Here is a 21,988-nt window from a genome sequence, read left to right as displayed (position 1 = left end):
TGAAGTTAGGAAATGCTTCTACACGCAAAGGGTGGGAGACGTTTGGAACGCTCTTCTGCAGACGGCAGTTGATGCTAGCTCACTTGTGAAAGTTAAATCTAAGACTGATAGATTTCTGTGAACCAAGGGTATTAAGGGATATGGGGCTAAGGCGGGTATATGGAGTGAGGTCACAGGTCCAGCATGATCTCAAAGAATGGCGGAACAGGCTTGAGGGGCTAAATGCCACTGCCACTTGCTGCCTCTTGATATGTGCCACCTTCTCCTGCAAGAAAGCGGGACGTGTGTCTGGGTGATGTGCCTGTCATGGTAGAATAGCTGCCAGTGTGTGTGGCCTGTGAGTTGTGGGTGGGTGGCTTGAAACAGTGGTAATGTGTAAGGGTGAGAGGAAACATTTGATTGGCAGAGTTGAGTACTGATGGAAAGAGTTTGTTGGTATGTGGGGGTGTAGTGCGTGGAGCAGTGGATGCAACTAGTGGTGCAGTTGGTAGGAGACGCCACTTGTCAGTTGACTTCACTCACCTTGACCACTCGTGTCAAAGCATTGAACTTCTTCCTGCACTGCATCCATGTTCATGATGCTGTGCGCCTGGCATTGACCCCGCTGCCTCCCTCTGCTTTTTGAGTATATATCTGTAAGGCCACTTGCCCCCCCACCCCACGGATATGGGATGTCTCTCCTTCCATCCACCTCTTGCACCCAAGGTCTCTGGTGCATCAGCAGAGAACCTTGGTGCATGCACTCTCGCAGGCCTGGTACCAACTCAGATCGGCAGATTGGTCTGGTCTGGCGTGCAGATTGGAGGATGTGGGATTTAGTAGCGCACAAACTTTATTCAATGTTTTAACGTAATTCATCAGTGTATAAACATAGAGTTGGGACCTGCATCTGTGTTTTACATGTGCAATGTCTGATCTCCGTTCAGACTCCGTGCAGACAGTAGACTGTTATTTTCAGCAAATAACAGGTGCCAGCTACCTTTAAGAGATTTCTAAGAAATATCCTCCCTTTAAGAGATTGAGCACCCCCTGGTGGTGGAAAGTGCGAATTGCATTGATTCCTCGTGCAAGGCCTGGAAAGGAAGGCCAATTGCAGGTAAGTCCTGGGGTGGGTCGAAACTTGCGTCCTGCCTGCGCAGGGGCATTGGGCGCGGGGTAATAGCACATCACGCTACCTACGCCCCAAAACGGCCCCTATCGAATTTTTTCCCCCAATGTCTTTGCAACTAACATTTTATTTTGATTATTTAAATGCTACTTTTATGATTGAAATCAATAATATTGTTATTTAAAACATTACCTGAAGGCTTGCTTCTTTTTATACCAATTATAGGACCTCTTCATACAAAACAGATGATGCGCCAAAGATGTGAGTGCTTGGTTTTTATCTAATTACACATAAGTTGTAAGACTTTGGACGCATTTAATTTTGACTTCCTGAAAACCTCATTGATATGTAATATTACCAGTCATTATGGCTTAGCTTTAATCGCATTCACTATGATCACAACAGTAAAAAAAATTATTTAACTGATCATGTTGATGAGGCACAATAATCTCTGCTTGAATCATGATCTTATGTTTAACCTCATGATTTGTGGACCCATTTCCTGATGAGCACACACTGCCGTTCACTGTTCCACATTGAATATTTTCCTAAATTGCAACTGCCACCTATTGGCATCACTAATTATTTAATTCTTTTGAATCTGTTTGCACTATTCTTTATTGTTTGCCCTGCCTCCTACCTTGATTTCATCTGCAAACTTGCAGATTTAGTATATGGTACTCTCACCAAGATATCAATTGATATATTAAAAATAGCAAGACAATAATCTCTCCAATGCCACAATTTACTTTTTATAGGAACAGGAGTAGGCCATTCAGCCCCTCAAGCCTGTTCTGCTATTCAATTAGATCATGGCTGATCTGTATCTCAACTCCATTTACCCACCTTTGCTCCATATCCCTTGATACCCTTATCTAACAAAAATATATCGATCTGTCTTGGAAGTTTCAATTGACCCAGCATCCACATCCTTTTAGGGGAGAGAGTTCCAGATTTCTACCATCCTTTATATGCTTCCTGATTTCACTCCTGAATGACCTGGTTCTAATTTTAAGATTATACCCCCTTGAACTGGATAAAGAAATTTTATTTCATTATTCCTTTCCTTGGCCATTATTTGCTGATTTAGGGCTTTGGTAAGCATATTTTGAAAACGAATTTTTTTTCAATTTTGCAATTGCATTTTCTCTAACTTTTATTTTTGTTACAGGACAATAATTACATCTGAATCAAAAACCGTGAATCCGACCAGTAAGAGGTAAAGCCACGACTGTAATATTTCACATCACCCTTCATTCAGCTGAAATTGTAGATAGTTTAAATTCTATTAGATAAGTATCTATTTTGGTAAAATTAGTGGAGCCTATTTCCTAATTCTATTACTCATAGACAAAAGTTCCAGCACTGTAGATTTGTGTGATAAGCTTTTCTTTGGCTCGCATATCTTAGAAAAACTCATTGAACCAATAAATACTGGCACACTGGTAAATATCTTCCACATGTTCTAAGGTTCATCATGACTTGTTGAATTAGCTTTGTTTTTGTGGTCAGGGATTCAGAAGGTCTAGGACTAACTGAACGTGTTTTACGCCTTGTTTCAAAGATAGCTTTGTTTTCCTTCTTTCCTAGTCCGCAGAGCAGGCCCACTCCTGATGGTCAAGTGACAACACAGGAAAAATCACCTGCAAAGTAAGTTTCAGGTTCTGAATATTTTATATCTTGTTCCACAAAACTTTAAATATATTCACATTTTTATTGATATTTGTACTTTGAAATTGCATTTCTTGTAGTGGTATATATGGACCTTTTGGACCCAATCAAATAAATGTTTCTGCAGATGGGGATTTCTTTATAGTATAGTATTCACACATCATTGTTCCCTATAGTTGCTATTTTTAGTGTCCTGGCACTGTTTCTCAAATGTCCCTGAGTAATTAGTCTTTTAAGAAATGGGTAATGACACAAGCCCATATCTATCTCACCTCCCCCCTACCTAAAGTCATGACAGGCTTGGTATGCACTAACGTAGCAACTTGCCAATTTGTAACATTTAAATTCCAAAAATATTGCAGTTGTGGCCCAGATATTTTCACTAGGTCTCTGGGCAGAGGAACTAATTCCCTACACCAGATGTGTCCAAGCTACTTGTCTTCATGGATCACTTAGTGTGTACCACAAAGCCTTGGGGGGGCCACAAAAGTACAAATCCATGTTCCAGTAATTTGCGCATATCTCAAAGAGCTTAACAGTAACAGATCTCGGAGTTTTGATTTAGCATTTATCCACAAATGTGCTAAGAACAGCCCTTTAAAAACTTTAAACCCATAAAACACAAACAGGACAAACCAACAAGTAAAGATTATAAGTACAAATAGAACCAAGTTGCCTGGGTTTTGAGGACTAATTGGCCAGTGTTTACCTACCATTCATTGCCCTCAGGCCACAGTTTGAACATCCCTGATCTACATTATTTCATAGCCATTTGACTCTTTAAAGTCTTTCCGTGTCACAAATAATTTCTCTGGTCAAGAGAGCAGCCAGGTGATGTGCTCTCAGGCTTCTGTTAACTCTGCTATGTAACAGCTACTGGGATGTTTGTGAAAATGACCCAAGGCAAGTTCCCATGTCTCTTTGGACAACACAAAATAATTTAACCTTCTCTTCCCTGCCACCCTCCTCTTGAAAAAAAGATACAGTGTACATTGGGAAGCTCACATTTATTATCACATTCATGTTTGAACTTTTAAATAAACTTTATGTAGTTTTAGACATTTTTAATATGCAGTTTTGAATTGAGTTTACCATGTTAAGAATCTAATATTTGGACATTTTCATTTGACAGGCCAATTCTGAAATGGGGTAGCCAAAAAGATGAAACTTCAGGAAGTGGCAATACACCAAAGAGTTCAACACTGGAGCGAAATACTGTAAAGTAAGGAAACTGAACTCAACTTTAAATCTGGCTTTTGGAAAATTTGTTTTATGCTGCTTAATCTAAAGGGTATTTTTCTTATTCCATGGCTATTGAAACAAAGTCTAATGTTTTAATAACAGAACACAAAGTGGTACTTTATTCAAGCCAGGAAAATCAAACTGACTTAAAGGAAAAGGAGAATCTACAGGAATAGTTGTTATTTAAAATATTCACCAATGGCTATGTTAAAAAAAATTTATAAAAAAATATTTCCTACCCCAACTTAGACTTGCTATTTCGGGCACTCTTTCCTCCAGACTGCTCTGGTAACGTCACCGTGTCGGATGGAGCTGCATGTTTTCCAAGCCAGTTACCTTCTTAGTAATGGATTTCGTAATGTAGAGCCAACTGATCTGCGATTACTTATATGTGCAGCTAGTGGGCAAAGATCCCCACTCGCAATGTAAACTCACAAAATTACCATCGTTATGTTCACAAGATCACAAGATAATTATGGATGAGGAAGACCATTTGGCCACAAAGTGGAAAATTGCCCAGGTATGTCCTGTCCACAAAAAGTAGGACCAATCCAATCCAGCCAATTACCGCCCCATTAGTCTACTCTCAATCATCAGCAAAGTGATGCATGGTGCTGTCGACAATGCTATCAAGTGGCACTTACTCACCGATAACCTGCTCACCGATGCTCAGTTTGGGTTGTGCCTGGACCACTCGGCTCCAGACCTCATTACAGCCTTGGTCCAAACATGGACAAAAGAGCTGAATTCCAGAGGTGAGGTGAGAGTGACTACTCTTGACATCGAGGCAGCATTTGACCGAGTGTGGCATCAAGGAGCCCTGGTAAAATTGAAATCAATGGGAATGAGGGGGAAATCTCTCCAGTGTCTGGAGTCATACCTAGCACAAAGGAAGATGGTAGTGGTTGTTGGAGGCCAATCATCTCAGTCCCAGGACATCGCTGCAGGAGTTCCTCAGGGCAGTGTCCTAGGCCCAAACAACAGTGGGTGAAAATCCTGGAACTCCCTACCTAACAGCACTGTGGGAGAACCTTCACCACACGGACTGCAGCGATTGAAGAAGGTGGCACACCACCCCATTCTCAAGGGCAATAAGGGATGGGCAATAAATGCTGGCCTTGCCAGTGATGCCCGCATCCCATGAATGAATTAAAAAAAAAAATTAGTTCATCCTTACAAAAGCATCCTACTATCCCACTATTGCACTGTCCAATCGTTTCTTAAATGCACCCGGAGTTTTTGCCTCCGCCATTCTACCAGGAAGTCCACTCCAAGTGTTGGTTACTCTCTGGTGAAGGAAAACTTCCTGAAATCAGTCCTGGAGTTACCTTTTAATAATCGGTCCTGTGAAGTGCCTTGGGACATTTTACTACGTTAAAGGCACTATATAAATGCAAGTTGTTGTTGTTGTTTGAACATGTGACCCCTTAAGCTACCCTCACAGTGTAATTTAAAGTAATATTCCGGATTTACCTTTTCCATACTATTTACTATATTTTATTCCTCTATAGGATCACCTATAGAGGCTGAAAGCACTCTGTAAATTAGAAGTGAACTAAATACGATTGATTGTATAAATTTTTGCTCCTGGCATAGAGCTCCTCCCCCAAAGAGTGCATATCAAAGTCTTTCCAGTCTTTCCTTATACTTCAGATCAGCCTTGTGGCTGTTCTCAATACAGCCTCCAGCATTTGAATGTCTCACTTGTGTCTCAGCAATCAGAACTAGGTTCAGTGCTCAATGTGTGGTCTGACCAGAGCACTGTGCAGTTTGATCACGACTTCCTCTGACTTGTATTCAATGGTTTTGGCTATGTAGTTCAACATTCTATTGGCTTTGTTATTGCTGCTCTGCATTGTTCACTTACTTTAAGCTGGATAACAATTGTAAAATACATTCATCTGTAAAAAAAAAACAATTTCCAGTTATTCATAGTAATATAATTTTAATATTTCAGTTTATCGGCTGTAGGAAACTTTAATCAGTGAAGGATACGATCTGTCGCACAAATAATTGCTGCATCTCTCAATATTGAGTTAAGTTAGGAGCCTCCGCCAAATGTTCCAAGGTTTGGGTTAAGGCTTCAATCGCCTGCAGATATGGATTGTAATTTTCTGCTATGGTGGTGTGTTGGCACTTAGAGAATGCTTTTAGAAGAAGGTGGATTTTACGAGTTCTTGCTCCCGGTGCATAGCTTTGCCGCCACAAATGTATATCGGGAATCTGGGTGTGGAAGTTAGCAGACCCGACAGGATTTTTCGTCCATTAATCGTAATAGATGGTAAACCCTGTGAGGCCCACTGATCCCTGTGCCCAGATTCTTGATATACTGCGGAAGGGGCTGTATGCCAGGAGCACAAATTTATACAATCTACCCTATTGAGTTAAGCTCTGATTTACAGAGTATTCTGACTGTTTGGTCAGAAAGAACAAAAGAGGCTATTTCTCCTGTCAATAATCTTAGTGAAAAAGTCTCTCTCAATTACAAAGTGAGATTTCCAGCTTTTCTTACTGTAACAACTTTTTTTGATAAAATTATTGGAATTTCATCCCTAGGTATTGTGTTGATTGTGATAAGCATGTTGATGGATTTTAGTACAAGGCTTTCTGAGCTCAGTATTCTGATCCTACCAGAAATGGAGAACACAGTGCTGCAATTTTCCCAGTCTGGCAATGAGCCGGGAAAATACAATGTACTTCGAGATTCTATGTGGGTCTCACTTTATCAGAAGGAACAATGTCACTCTTCCCATTTGTTGTTTTCACAACTCTGCCAGAACTACGCTCATCGAGAGAAATGAGATGGCTGCTGTTTGGTGTATTAAAAATCACAAGAAGTGATTTTTCATCTATATTGGTAGTCATTTCTACAGCCATTTCTTAGATTTCAAGAAACGTTTCACTTTTCCAGTTACTCTCTAGTCAGGTAGATTTAAAAAAAAAATTGCTGTCAATTTTCTGCCCTGTCCTCCACCTCTTATGTCATTGACTCCTTACTGGCACATGATTCCACAGGAGGTGATTGGCCATTATTCATGTGCGAGCCTTAACAGTGAGTGTTAAATCACAGGGAACATCATAGCTCAGCTCAGCCCTGTCTTTGGCAAAAGTCCACACTTATGCATTTCCAGCAGGGTCTGCCGGATGGTGATCAGGAGCAGAAACTTTTTTTCCCCTCTCTTAACTGAGCGCAATTACCCTAAACAATGCTCTTGTATGGCTGAGCTACTCATTGGATAAACTCATGGGGCACAATTTTGACAGTGAAAAACGGTTGGGTTGGGGTCAGGGGGGCATTTAAAATCGCAACAAATTCAGACTCGCCCCCAACCGGCCTCCAGCTTGCCCATTTCTGGTTTTCACCGGGGCAGGTGACCAACCCGTTCCCAGGAGGAGGGTTGGTCAGTAAAACCTATCAAGGAGGCTGTGGGCCTCTGTTTTCTCAGGTTTTGCAATTTCAACCCCTGGGGGCCAGGATTCCCAGGCCTTCTCCTTCACGCCACGCGAAAGGAGGCGAGAAGGCTCAAAACTTCAGGTAACTGCCTTTCTAGCAGAATTCGTGGGCCCAGAGGGGCAGGAGTGCTTCCCCCAGGCCCAACAAGCCAACCTGCAGCGACTTCCCCCCCCCCCCCACCCCCCCCAACGATCGTGGACCCGCCCCTCCGATCTCCGATCCCGACACCCAATGATCGGGGACCCCCACCATGACCCACGATTTTAACACCCTCCCCCTGGGACTGACTCTTCTCCCCACCCCCCCAATGATCCCCATGCCCATCAGTTCCCCATGCCCATCAGTGTCCCCCTGTGCCCACACATGCCCCCCATGCTCCCCCCCAACTCCCCATCCATACAGTCACGACTTACCTGAAGACTTACCTTTTCACACCCTCTCCCTGGCTGGTCTCCCATCCGACTGAGGCCAGCCTGTCAATCAGGCTGGCCAGTCGGACAGCAAACTGCCAAAAAATAACAAATAACTTACATCAAAATCGTAAGGACATCCGGGAAACCCGTACTTCCGGGTTTTCTGTTCGCAATTCAACCCCCACCTCCCACCCCCTTCCCGGTTCGGGGTCAAAATCATGCCCATGGAGTCACCTGAGGAACCAGATAGAGCAAGACTGATATAAGCTTACATTGTCAGAACTGTAGCTATAACCCAATTTGCTCTTCTGTTTAAAGAACATCACCTCAGGCTGAAACTGCATCTCTGATTGATCTGACACCTACTACTGAAAATACAAGCAAAGGGTAAGGCCTGCAGTCCCCTTACTGTGGCTAATATTTTGATGGTGGGTCATTATCAACACTGCACTTGACAGCATTACAAGTTTGCCCAGGCCAGGATTTTGAATTTTTCCGCTTTAAGTTATTTTGTAGATCTCCAAACATACTCCCATGTATACTGACTTATAATTTCTATTGCAATGCTTTATTAAGCTATCGTCCTGGAGTTTCTGCTTTAGGTGCAATCAGGAAATGGCACCCAAAATGCGCTCGAAATTGATTAGGTTAGGTTTCAAGTTTCTACTAAAATTAATTTGCATAATCACAAATGTAAAATCTTCCATAAAACAGTGCAATCGGGCAGTGTAATAGAATGTAATCGTTTTTTTTTCTTTCCATTTAAAAAGTATTCCTTGATGTATTTTAGAGTGGTAACCTGGTGCAGTTTTATTAATACAGCTGAAAATGGGTTTATCAGCAAAAAATAAGCATTTTTAGTTAGGGTGTCCAGTCCTCCAACTGTGGGTAACCTGATTTTAAATCACTGAAAATGACTTGAAAAACTATGCTAAACCATTTTAATAGTTTCATCGGTATACACTCGTCAGTTTCTTAGTAAATTAAATATGTTTTGATATGAAAAAAACTTTGAAAACGTGCCTACTGGTGTCTGTATGCCTTAGAAAATGAGCCCAATTTGAAGAGCCTTCCAAACCAGCGCAATTGGTGGAATCTCGCAATTTTGACCTGGGGTCGTGGCCAGTTTTGTGGGGGGGGGCCTGATTCTGGCGAATTGAATCTTGAACCAGCGCAAAAGATGGTGGAAAACACGAATGTGAATGGTTTTGGGCGTAACTCACTTACGTTTAAAATTCCCCAAACTTTTGCCCTGATTCGGCTGAATCCGCTCAGATTGCACTGATATTACTAATGTAAACAAACGGAAGTTCAACCCCATTATTTCTTCCACTCTCCAATTTTCTCTCCTCTCCTTAAGGTGTCTACTATTGATGTGACCTGGTTCCAAGAACATTGCCCACCCTTGGTACCTCACCTGGGTGTCAATTCTTCATGTGCAAACAGTATGAGTTGGCAGGCAATTCACCATGGGGATGTTACTAGAGAAGGCCATTTAGCCCATCTAGCTTACTGAGTTTGTTGGGTCCCTGTTTAGGACACACATCTGTTCTGTTTCAGTAAGCAATTAACGTGATATTACTGCCATAGCAATAATCGGAGAAAGAAACATTTTTATATTCATATGGAATTTAACAAAATCAGCATTGTCCATTAAATCAGTCTACAAAACAAATTGAGGGTCGCTGGGAACAGCTAAAATCGCTGCCCAATTGTTTAAAATAGAATATTGTATGAGTATTGGAATATGTGGCTGTAACACAACTTTTTAATTCTGTTTAAAGAACATCAGATTTTACGTCTAAGTTTGGAATGAAAAGTCTAATTGATCTATCAATCACTCCAGAGCAACCAAGTAAAAGGTAAGATCATCACTGTGGCTAACAGGCTGGGATGCGCCATTGAACTGCAGTTGACAGAATTATGCATTTCTCCTGGTATTTGAAACTTTTTCTTTAGACATTTCTGGATTCTTAGACATCTCCCATATGTCCTGACTTTCTAAATATTATATTTGATTAAATGATCTCCCTGTAGAGAAAATGCTATTTTACTTTGATTGTCATGATCCTGCTCCAGGCTCACAGTCAATCATCAATTGTATATTCTGATGCTAATGTTGGGGCTGAAAGTCTATCCATGGTGGCCACGCTCATTCTCCTAAAAAGACAACATAATTTAATATAACAGATGATTAATGAATGATTACTCACCACTGGAGTTTTAATTTATTCCCCTCTGCAACTTGGATGTATGTGGAGAAGTCATCAGAAATCCTCAGCTGCATATTTTTGTTGGAAAGTCCATGCATCACTCGTAGGATTTCAAAACTAAAATTAATTCGTAAAATTATTTTCAGCAGTTCAGAGATATCTCTTAATCTACTTTCGCTTCCCAACTGACTCATGATTTGCAGACTCCAGATCTGTTGTTGCCTCCTGCATGAAAGAATCTTTTTGCAACCAAGCTTAGTCTGCACCTGTATCTAGCAAGTGAGAACTTTGATTAGCACTGTGAAGAAAATCAGATTTTATTCTAGTCTCAAATAAAACCAACTGTGCTCTGGGAGAGAGTTGAGTACTCTGCTTGTTACTGTACTTCCAATGCTGTCATGGAGACTTATTCTGTGCTCAGCCATTGCATTGCAAGTACAGTACTCTGTCCACACCTGAAGTGCAGTTTATGTTATCTGAAACCATAAAAACAATCTTGTGGTATTCTTTTTCATATTTATTTAAGCTCTCACCCTCTAGATGCTGCAAAGACTGAGTTTAACCGCAAAAACATTCTGAAAATTTCTGCAGATTTTGGGCAAAACTTGTTCACAGATTTCTGAGGGCTATGCTCTGTTTCAAGTTTACTGTTTATTTATATAACAAAGCGCTTTCCACAATGTCTGGTGTTGTAAATGTGCATGTATGTACAGGCAATTGCTCAGTCTGTGTTCGAGATGGTTCTGTAATTGGTCTCAATATCAAAGCTAGCAGATTCAACATAACAATTTCACTTTGCTACAGTTGATTTCAAACTGACCAAAAGTATTGATATCAGAAATTGCAGATAACTTTCTACTTTGGTCAAGTCTACAGTATATTTACTCAATACTTTGTGCTGGTATTACTTGTGTCAAATTATATATTAAAGTATAACCAAAATATATTATAGAAACATCCATATCATGTAAGCTAGAGGCAGAGGATGGGTAATTTGCAAATGTTGTACATCAGCATATTGTGACGATATAGTGGCCTATTCCTCCAATACTTCTATGTAGATTTTGACAGAAGGAAAAAGAATCTGAAAATATTTATATATGTTGGTAATTACACATAAGAATGATGCTGAAATATCAAATCTTTAAATACATTGGCTTATATCTTGTGCTGTAATGAAAATAACCTGACGATTCCCTTCTGTCCCCCATCAGACGATGCTGTAAATCTCATTTTGATGTATCATTTTGACTTGGCTTGGAAATAACTAATTAAAAATGCTGGAATGTATAAAATGAAGTCTATTAACAAAACTGTAGTCATGATGGCAATGGAGCAGTACTTCCTGTTTGCCTTCTAACAGTTAATGGGGGGGATCTTTCTTAACAGTGGAAGGAGAATAGGGTTGGGGGAGTCACTTCCATCTTTAAAATCCAGGTGATCTATCTGCACTGTGAAACAACTATGTGTACAGCTGAGGTATGTGGTTTGCCAATTGAGCTAAAATTAGGAACAAAAGTTATTTGTATGAAAATGTTTTTACGAGTATTACTGACAGAGTGAGAAAAGGTGACAAATTTTGCTCCCGTCTCTGGGTTATGCTGAAAAATGTAACCAGATATAATGCATAAATGTGCCTTGTGATTGAGGTATGTGTGGGGTATATTGCCACCTGTCTCATTCTCAGATTTTAAGTTATTAAACCTCCAGGCTGGCACTCTAGTGCAGTACTTAAGAAGGGCTACATTGACGAAAGTGCCAGCCCTTGAATGAGATGTTAAACTAGAGGCTCTGTCTCCCTGTTTCAGTTGTTGGATGGTGTAATGGGATTTTTATTGTCCACTTCAAAGAAGGGAAAGGAATTTTCCTAGGGCCTTAGCCAACATTCCTTCTCCAACCAACAGCATCAAAAACAAAAGAACTCGCCATGGCTGCCACATTACCCACATAGCAACATAACCTGCACTACAAAGAACTTCATTATGTATGAAGCATTTTGGGTCATTTCTGTAAAGTGTTATAAAATGCAAGTTCTTTCTTTTTCTTTTGTCACTTTTACAATTCCTCTTTGGTGATATAGAATGAGATTAATAGAAAATTGCAGTAATGTTGGAATTGTGGCTTTATCCAATTTTCCTCTTGTTTAAGAACTTCGGATGTTACTCCAACTACTCCGGTTAGAACGTCAAGTCTGGATAATCTGGCACGAACCACTCCAGATAAACCTAAGAGGTAATTTCAAGAGTGCCCTTGCTACAGCTGATATTTTGGTGTTGGATCAGGTAGTTAGTATCATTATATATTTCCCCAAATTTTCCCACTTTTCCTTAGTCATTTTTCAGATTCCCAGACATCATGGGCAAGATTTTAAATGGGAAAAATGGGTGGGTTGGGGGTGGGGGGCATTGAAATTGCAACAATTTCAGACCCGCCTCCATCCCGCCCATTTCCAGTTTTCACCAGGGCGGGATGAGGGGCGGGTGACCAACCTGCTCTCAGGAGGCGGGTTGGACTCTAAAACCTTTCAAGGAGGCTGCGGGCCTCCATTTTGAAAGGTTTTGCGATTTCAACCTCTGAGGGTCGGGATTCCCAGGCCTTTTCCTTCATGCCGCATGAGGTGAAGCAAGAAGTCCTGGATCAGCAGGTAAGTGCCTTTTATAGCACTGCTTGTGGGTCCGGAGGAGTAGGATGCTTCCCCAGGCCCAACAAACTGACCTGCAGTGACTGCCCCCCCCGCCCCAACGATCATGGACCACTGCGATGACCCCCGATCCTGTCCTCCCCCTCCTTGGTGACTGAACTCCCCCCCCAGTGACTGACACCCGATTGCCTCTCCCCCATGACCCCCGACCCACTCCTTTGTCTGACCTCCCCTTCCCCCCCAATGACTGACTCCAACCTCCCCCCGTGTCCACCCATGCCCCCGTGCCCACCCATGCAACCCCCCCATCCATACAATCTAAGACTTAGCTGAAGACTTAACTTTTCACGTCCTCTTCCTTGCTCTGCTCCCGTCCGACTGAGGCCAGTCTGCCAATCTGGCCGGCCGGTCGGACGGCAAACCGACAAAAAAAAAATAAAAGACGTCCTTACGTCAAAATCTTAAGGATGTCCGGGATACCGGGTTTCCCATCCATGATTCAACCCCACCCCCCGGACCCCTTCCTGGCTCCAGGTCAAAAGCCTGGCCATCCATTATGTTAGATACCACAGATTTTTTTAAAAAAAATCATTTTTGGGATACGGGCGTCACTGGCAAGACCAGTATTTATTGGCCATCCCTAATTGAGAAAGTGGTGGTGAGCAGCCTTCTTGAACCACTGCAGTCTACGTGGTGATGGTAGTTCCACAGTGCTATTAGATAGGGAGTTCCAGGATTTTGACCCAGTGACATTGAAGGAACGGCAATACATGTCCAAATCAGGATGGTGCGTGACTTGGAGGTGATGGTGTTCCCATGCGCCTGCTGCCCTTGTCCTTCTAGGTGGTAGAGGTCGTGGGTTTGGGATGTGCTGTTGAAGAAGCCTTGGCGAGTTGCTGCACTGCAGCCACGGTGCGCCGGTGGTGGAGGGAGTGAATGTTTAAGGTGGTAGATGGGGTACCGATCAAATGGGCTGCTTTGCCCAGGGTGGTGTCGAGCTTCTTGAGTGTTGTTGGAGCTGAATTGACTGCTTATTTTACATTACCCCACTGTGTCATCTTGTACTCCAACACATTCTTTCCCGGGACCTGAAAACCAAGGGACTCCTTACTTCCCTCAGTCTTTCCTTCTTCCTTCAATCTGGAGGCTTTTAATAGTAATTGGCTGCCGCTTTGCTTACATTACAACAATGACTGTGCTTCAAAAGTAATTTATTGGTTGTAAAGCACTTTGGGATGTCCAATGAATGGCGCTACATAAATAAAAAATTGTAAATATCAAATAAATGACCAAATGATCTGTTTAGGTGGTGTTCCCTGGAGAATTCCCTGCATTTCTTTGAATAGTGCCATGGGATCTTTGGTGTCCAGGCAGACTGGGCATTGGTTTATTGTTTCATCTGAAAGAACTGACAATGCAGGATTCTTCAGTACTGCGTTGAAGTGTCTGAAAGATTATGTGCTCAAATTCTGGAGTGAGGCTTGGACCCACAAACCTCTGACATGGAGGCAAGAATGCTATCAACAAAACCAAGCCTGACAGCAAGACAAATTACCCGTTAATTAATGTCATCAACACACAATAGTGTTTCCAAATCATGTCAGTGAATATTTTGTTCATTAATTGCTGTCATTAAGACTAATTCCTTTTGTTCTGAAAGATGTTCTTTATATTTTTATCTCAATGTAATGATTTTTCTGTTGAAATTTTCATTAGTGAACACTGGCAAGATTTTCTCAGAAATATTCTTACTGCTTTTTACGAGAATGTGTAAGAGCTTGGTACTTAAAAGTGCCATGAAGAATATCACCAAAGATATAGGGTCATTTTTTGTCTTTGGCACTCCCAGTGCAGAGTGGTGCACATAATTGGAATTTGAGTAAGTGTGCCCAATGGACAGAAAATCATTGGGGGGCACGTGCCCGAACTCCCATGATGCATTACTGGCATACTGGGCTGTGACCAAGGGCATTAAAGACAAAAATTTACTCCATAAGTGACTACAACTCAGAATTTCACTTCTAATATGCCATTGTAAAAAAAAATTAAAACTACTGTTTAAATGCCCCGATGCTTTCTACGATTCTCTGCTGTTTGTTTCTCATGCGCTAAAGATTATTTCACCAATCACTTCCTTTTGCTTCCCCATTTTTGGCCTTGATTCTTTCATTTTCATTTTTTCTGTGCTTCCCTTTTCTTTGCTATGTCCCCTTTGAGTTAATTTTGCTTTTCTCCCGCTTGACTCCCACACCCACGCAGTAAATATTGCAACTAAACCAAAGTCTGCACATTACTCCACCCCCGAGAAAGTATGGCAACCAGTTAAATGGTCAGCCAAAGGCTCTGGCATTATTTTCTGCACCTTTTTTGGCATTCTGTTTGTAAACTGGATATGGAAATTCTCCCCACAGTTTGCCGTTTTTCTGTCTGAAGGAACATGAGTTGCAAACTTTCTGACACGTTCGGAATCTCCATAGATATCGTAATACTGTATATTATTCAAAACGTTTTAGACATGTTCAAAATAGTGGTTCTGTGCCACTCTTTGTTGGCACTTTGCAGTGCCCCTAACATGATGATCTGTTGGTGTCCTTATTATTCTTGTAATAGCCCTGGATATAATGGCTGGGATTTACTGCCCTCTCTCTTCTGATTTTTTTTTGGTGGAACTGATGCAGTAATGAGATGTGAAACATGCATCGCAGTGTACCTGCTCATTGTAACTTCTTCTGATTCCCTGCCAACAGGGACCATATACCCTCAATATGTCAGCCTATTTGTGGGCAGGGGATTTGTAAGCATATGCAAATGAGGGTACTGATAGTTATTTACCTTTAATTCATTACCATCTTTTAAAAATCGATATAGTTTGCAGTGAAGTGAAACACTCTTTAATTTCATCTTTTTAACAGGAATAGTGGTGAGTGGGACAATACCAGCTCTTACACCACTGCAGGCACAAAAGCAGCCTTTGATCCACCTTCAAGGAAGTCGAGGTATCACATAATACAACAGTGTTCTTTATTACAATCAATTCTTCATAAATAAATTAGCTATTTGCAAGTAAATTGCATTCACTTGTCAGAAAGGTGCAGTGAAATAGTAATCAAATCTTTAAAAATCCCTTTATTTCACAATATTTTGTACATTTTTATTTCTTTCCACTGTTTCTTTCCTCCTCTTCTGAAAGCACCAATCTTTGCTTGGGGTGTGATTCTATGGGTACTGATCATACATTAGTACCTCTTCTGAGTGCCTATTCTTCATTGGTGAGCTTAGACCAAGATTATCAGCAGGGTATTCGATTGTGGAGATCATCAAAGTTGAGCCTGATTTGGTTCTCACTGATGTCTACACATGGGCCATTGAATAGTGATCAGAAGTAGGAACCCTGGCTGATTTTCCCCTCTCTCATCCAAGGCTTCTGAGGCCAACTTAGCAACTCCAGCTTCTTTCTGAGCTGAAATTTTTGAAGTATTTTTAATCCTTGGTGGGGCAAGGAAGATCTTGTTTTATTTTTCATCCTCCAAAGATACAGGAGTAAATTTCCATCTTCACCACACGGGCAGTAATTTAGCGAGCTGATCACCTGCCTTTATGGAATCTGCCAGATTTTTATTCTTTGAAACCAATGGAATGAAAATCAGGCGGGTTCTATAATGGGCTGGTATTCCACTCGTCAGTTTACCACCCATGTGAAAATAACTTCCCTGTGACCCTAGACCAATCTTGTGGTCCTCCTAAGCAATGGGTCTCCAGTCCATAATTTTGGCCAGACAAAGATGTGTGACGAGGGGTGCTTTATGAGGGGAAAGATGGAGAAAAAATAAAAGTAAATAAATGTACTTTCCAGTGAAGTACTTGAAACAAACTTTATTTTTTTTAACAGGAACAGTGGAGACTGGAACAATGTGAACCTGCACACCACTACAAGCACAAAAACAACCTTTGACCCAACTTCTAGAAACTCGAGGTATCGTGCAATACAACTGTGTTCTTTAATACAGTCAGTTCCCGCAAAGTGAATTCGCTGTTTGCAACAAAATTGCATTCACTTCTCAGGATTGTACAGTGAAGTATTTAAAAAAAACAACATTTTTGTGCTTTTTTGAATCTTCTATACATGTTAAGTTTTTATTTTTTGCTTTCTGGTTTTTCTCCTCTCCTTTCTGGGAAGCGCTGACCTTTGCCGGTGTACTGTTCCACTGCAAGTGGCAATCTTGCACTTTCCTGTGGCTGGGCAGAGAGTGGCAACAGGTTAATCAATCATGGACGATTTCAAAACCAAGCCCAATCCTATCTTCACCTTACTATATACTGGATAACAGTCCAGAGTGGGAGCCCTGGCAAATTTTCCCCTCATTAACCCAAGTTGAGACCAATTATAGTGTCCTATCTGCTTCCTCTGCTGAGATTTCTGTACATTTTCCATCTTGGCCTTGTCCATGACCTTTGTGGAGCAAAGAAAAGCTTGTTTCTCCATTCTTCAAGTACACGGTTTATTTATGTCTCTTGGAAACCCAGCCAAAGGCTACCACCTTTTCCTTTTAATGACTCCACCCTTGGTCATCTTTCACCTGTCAACATTATGGCCTCCGCTGATCTCAAATGGAACCCTCACATCTCCTGCATTCCAAAAACTGGCTCTTTTATGCCAAATACTACATTCCTTTAACAGCTCATAATTCCTTTTATAAAGGCCAAGTTCATCCAAGACCTAAAAATAAAATTGTTCTAGTATCTTGGGAGTCTTTTCTATACAACATGCTTTTCTTATATCTCATCCAGGTGTGCGAATTATTGTAAAAGTTTCCCCAGATATGGGAGCAGTATTCAAGGTTGGATGGATTGGATGGACTTGGGGTTTATAGACCAGTTGGAGCAATAATTTGAAGCTCTGAGACTTTGTGCCAACTGATAGTGGAACTTGTGCCTGTGATTACCTACGTTGTGAATTCCTGACCTCAGCTGTTACTTCGGGACTTTAGAAAGCAGACAAGCATGTTCACAAGAGGAGGGAAAATAGTTCAGCCCGTTACCCTGGCCTGATATTGTCTACCTCCCAGAAACTAAGTATAGAGAGCATGATAGGCTGAGGCCAGGCACAGGTGTGCTGTTTGTAACAGCATTTTCATTTTTATTTTCTCTTTTTAGCAGCGACAGTGAAGACCTGGATAATACCAGCTCTTACACTAAAAGCTCAAAGACAACCAATGATCCAAAGACAAGCAACTCCAGGTATCGCATAATACAAGTTTTCTTTAATATAGTCAATTCCTGATTTTTGTGACAAAATTTAATTCAATTATCAAGAACATACAGTAAAATGTTAGGAAAAAGTTTCTGCTGCATAATCTTCTGTACAATTTGACTTCAATGAATAAAAATCTGGAGAGATGTAAAACGGGCTGTCAATTTGCTAACACCCATTTTACACAAAGTCAAAATTACCCCCTTGCTCCCTTTCTAATTGTTTCTCAGCTCTTCTGAAGGCACTGACAGTTAATGGGTATTTGCAGTACTTCACTACCTCATCTGAGGGGCCATTTTCTTCATGTGAGAGTCTAGACAGTAAGTGTCAACAGGCAGTTTGATCATGGAGGGCATCAAAGGCAAGCCTCATCCTGTCCTCAAATCAAGTCCCACACATGTTCACTTTTCAGCAGAAGTTACTTGGTAACAATCCAGAGTAGGAACCAGTTCAGAGTACAAACTCTGACTGACTTTTCCCCTCCCTAGCCCAAGGGCACTGGGGCCAACGTTAATCCTGAACTGCTCCCCTGGCTGAGATTTTCTGATTATTTTTAAAGTTAGTCTCCTCTATGAACTTTGGCGGGGGGGGAAAATAAATAAATTACGGCCTAAGGTAGTTTTCAATTGGCCCGAAGACAGAGGCCTGAGGATCGCGAGAAATTGGTTCTCAGGCCTCATCTAAATACTTGCGGCCTGCTGCCAGCGCCTGTTGTGCCTATACAGGCAGCTCGCCCAACTAAAGACTCAAATTTCGGGCCGTCTGCCTCACCAGGAGTGACCCCGCCAGAGTTTGTATGGTCAGTGGCAGGGCACCTAATTTACGGGGGACAGGCGGGCACGAGCGCCACAGTGGGCACATATCCGACTCTCGCCTTCCCCATGCCACTGGAAAATCCAGTGTCCGCCCATCATCTAGGGGGAGGTTACCCAAGCACCCCCTCCTGACTCCAACCATGTTCCTCTCATCTTCCAGCATAAGCGGGATAATGAGAATTAAAAAAAAAATTCATAGAAACATAGAAAATAGGAGCAGGAGTAGGCCATTCGGCCCTTCAAGCCTGCTCTGCCATTCAATATGATCATGGCTGATCCTCTATCTCAATACCATATTTCTGCTCTCTCCCCATACCCCTTTCAAATCTTCCTTCAGGGTTCCAGGAGACTTCCTTGGTCTGGATCCCACCAGTGGGGCCCACCTTCACCCTTCTGGAGGACGGTATGCCTCAGCTCATTTGGCATACTTGCCCCCAGAGATAAGATGGATCCTGATTGAACCAGGCTATCAGGAACTCTCGACGTAGGGAGTTCTCACCCCTGGCTTCACCCCTAACAATATTTGCTTTGCAAGGTGCAACCAGATCTCTGCTTTTTTCCAGGGGATTCTGCTGGTCTCCCACCAGAGTTATGGCAGGAGACCAGAAGAACCAATGAATTTCTGGGCTCAGTTTCTGTAAATTTCTGGCAACTCCAACCAACATCTACCATCTCTCTCTTTTGAAGGGGTCACCCTTTGTCCTTTTTAAAAATCTATTGACACTATTGGTTTCACTGTCTCCTCTGATTTCAAATGGAACTCCCACATTCTCACTCTAGCTGAATCTGCCTCCAAGAAGCTCGGTTTCCTCTTTTTGTGTCTAATTCTGCTTCTTTTCCTCCAACAACTCTTAACTTTCTAAAAAGCACAAGTCAATCCAAAACTTCAATACTGTTCCATATCTGAAGAGGCATTTCTTGTCAACAAACTCTTTCTTCTCTCCTGTCCAAGTAGGGTAAGTGTCAGAAGACTCAGGAGCACAAGAACGGAGACTTAAAAAAATATACATTACGATGTTTGAAATACACTTCATATTTTGTCTCTTCTTTTAACAGGAGAAGTGGAGACTGGGACAATACCAGCTCTTATACCATTACAAGCACAAAGACAACCCCTGATCCTATTTTGAAAAGCTCCAGGTATTGTTTAATACAATAGAGGATTTTCTGCCTTTCAGATTGTCTAAATTCACTACTCCAGTTCATACCAATGTTACCACCACGCTGCAAAATCAATAGTGGCTCTGAAAACAAGGGGACATTTAACGGAAATGGAATGGAATATGGATGTTTAAACATGAAGAGCTGACGTTCATTAGATTTTATTTTTCAAGATCCAAAAAGCACTTATTGTGCAGCTGTCTCAACCCCTTTGCTGATTTTAGTATAATTTATGTTAAACATGTATTGTTAATATTACTTCTGAAGTATAATATTTCTACTATTATTAATACCCTCGCAGTTTGAAGTAAGCACTATTAATTGGTGCAATGTTTCAAACAATAGTTCAAGCACATGGTAAGATAGATCTTTTGAAGTGAAAGATCTCTTGTTGTCAATTCCATCAAACTAAACCTCATATTCAAGTTTTGAGTCTTATGTCTTATTTCACTTCATGTACGAACAAACCATCAACACTATTCTCATGGAACAACCAGTAATAATTTTCTATAAATAACAAGTCAACCCTTGAAGTCAATAAAAAAGAAAATGGGGCGGGGTGTAAAAGGGGTTGCTGATTCGCTATTGTCCGTTTTGCATTACCCTCGACCAATTTCACCCCCATGACACCATGAAGAGTCAATAATTGGCCTAGAGATTTGATTGTGCCACACCCATTATTCCAGCATAAATTGGGCGCTAAAGGGTTCGATGTGGCGTGCAAACACTCATTCTGTGGTGGATATGTGTGGATGCCATATTGTTTAGGCCGTCCTGTAGTCACCCAGGGCGCCCACCTGAAGCTGGAGTTATGCCCACTGCCTATGCAAATCTCCGGGCCTAACTCCTATTTCAGGCCCCTTTGCAAAATTGGTTGCTGACTGATCGAATTTGCATCCAACCTGGTAACATTTTCCTTCACATCCTATATAAAGCTGACACCCCACCAACAATTGTTGCCGCGATCCCATTATCTGCTCTGTGTTCAACTGTCATTACTGTAAAAAACACACTTGCAAATTTTTCCCACAGCCTAACAAAATGTAAACTTTCTCTCATCACTTTTCTCAATAGCTGTTCCAAATGTTGAATGATCCAAATAATTTATTGCCACTAATACGTCCTGTACCTTTTTATCTCTACCAATACATTCTTCTATAACTGCAAGGAATCTTACAACACCAGGTTATAGTCCAACTGTTGGACTATAACCTGGTGTTGTAAGATTCCTTACATTTGTCCATCCCAGTCCATCTTCACATCATGGCTTCTATAACTGCAACCAACCTTGATGATCGAACCACTATTGTGTGGTTTTGGGTAATTTATATCTGGCACTATCCAACGGTGCCCTTGAAAAAAGGTTTATGAAATGAGCGTATTTTTTGACTCACCATAAGAAATAACATGACAGGTCTGCAAATCTGAAATAAAAACAAAGAGCGTTAGAGATATGCACCATTTCAGTCAGTATTTGAGAAGATAAAATTGGTTAATGTTACCTAAACTTTTAAATTATTAGTAATTGATAGGGAGATAAATATAAAGGTGAGATTTGATAATGTAGGCAATGACACAAAGAAAGAATAGAGGAAAACAAGAAGTAATGTGCACAGCATGGCCTGGAATTTCCTCAAATGGCATAACTGGCAAGTTACGCCAAAATTAATGCCGATCTTAAATTCGGCAACTTATATTGAAATTTCCTGAGAATCTCATTAGCATACATTAGAACATAAAAACCAGCATGAAACAAGCAGAAATCAGCTTAAACAATCGGGGCCCAAGGAAAACATGGAAATTTTGCCCTATTTCTTTCTTATGTGTGAAAATTAAAAGTTTGAAGTCATCAAACCATCTTGTATGTACATGTTTAAGAAATTGCAATCGTGGAAGCTTTCCATTTTTTAACATAACTCATTCTGATGCCATTAAAATGTATTCAACGATAAAGAAAATTCAATGTAAGTCTCAATGAGAAGAAATAGAAAAATTACTTTAAAAATCATAAACCACCAG

At 41.2% G+C, this 21,988-nt stretch overlaps 1 protein-coding gene across 5 annotated transcripts in view; it reads left to right on the top strand.

Moving 5' to 3' along the window:
• scel (sciellin) overlaps positions 1-21,988 on the top strand; it is an 88,027-nt gene that overhangs the window by 50,535 nt on the left and 15,504 nt on the right. For 3 of the 5 annotated variants that reach the window (XM_067986505.1, XM_067986506.1, XM_067986503.1), the window contains 11 exons: positions 1,334-1,369; positions 2,280-2,327; positions 2,699-2,758; positions 3,912-4,001; positions 8,207-8,275; positions 9,673-9,750; positions 12,250-12,333; positions 15,655-15,738; positions 16,632-16,715; positions 17,897-17,980; positions 19,865-19,948. In XM_067986505.1, coding sequence (XP_067842606.1) covers positions 1,334-1,369; positions 2,280-2,327; positions 2,699-2,758; positions 3,912-4,001; positions 8,207-8,275; positions 9,673-9,750; positions 12,250-12,333; positions 15,655-15,738; positions 16,632-16,715; positions 17,897-17,980; positions 19,865-19,948 — 801 coding nt within the window. The remainder of the gene's footprint in view (positions 1-1,333; positions 1,370-2,279; positions 2,328-2,698; positions 2,759-3,911; positions 4,002-8,206; positions 8,276-9,672; positions 9,751-12,249; positions 12,334-15,654; positions 15,739-16,631; positions 16,716-17,896; positions 17,981-19,864; positions 19,949-21,988) is intronic. The other 2 variants (XM_067986507.1, XM_067986508.1) reach the window with 2 other exon arrangements.

The sequence above is a fragment of the Heptranchias perlo genome, chromosome 6, assembly GCF_035084215.1.
Source record: "Heptranchias perlo isolate sHepPer1 chromosome 6, sHepPer1.hap1, whole genome shotgun sequence".
In the NCBI taxonomy this organism is placed as follows: Eukaryota; Metazoa; Chordata; class Chondrichthyes; order Hexanchiformes; family Hexanchidae; genus Heptranchias; species Heptranchias perlo.
Note: the sequence above shows the minus strand (reverse complement) of the source record. Positions and strands in the feature narration are given on the sequence as shown.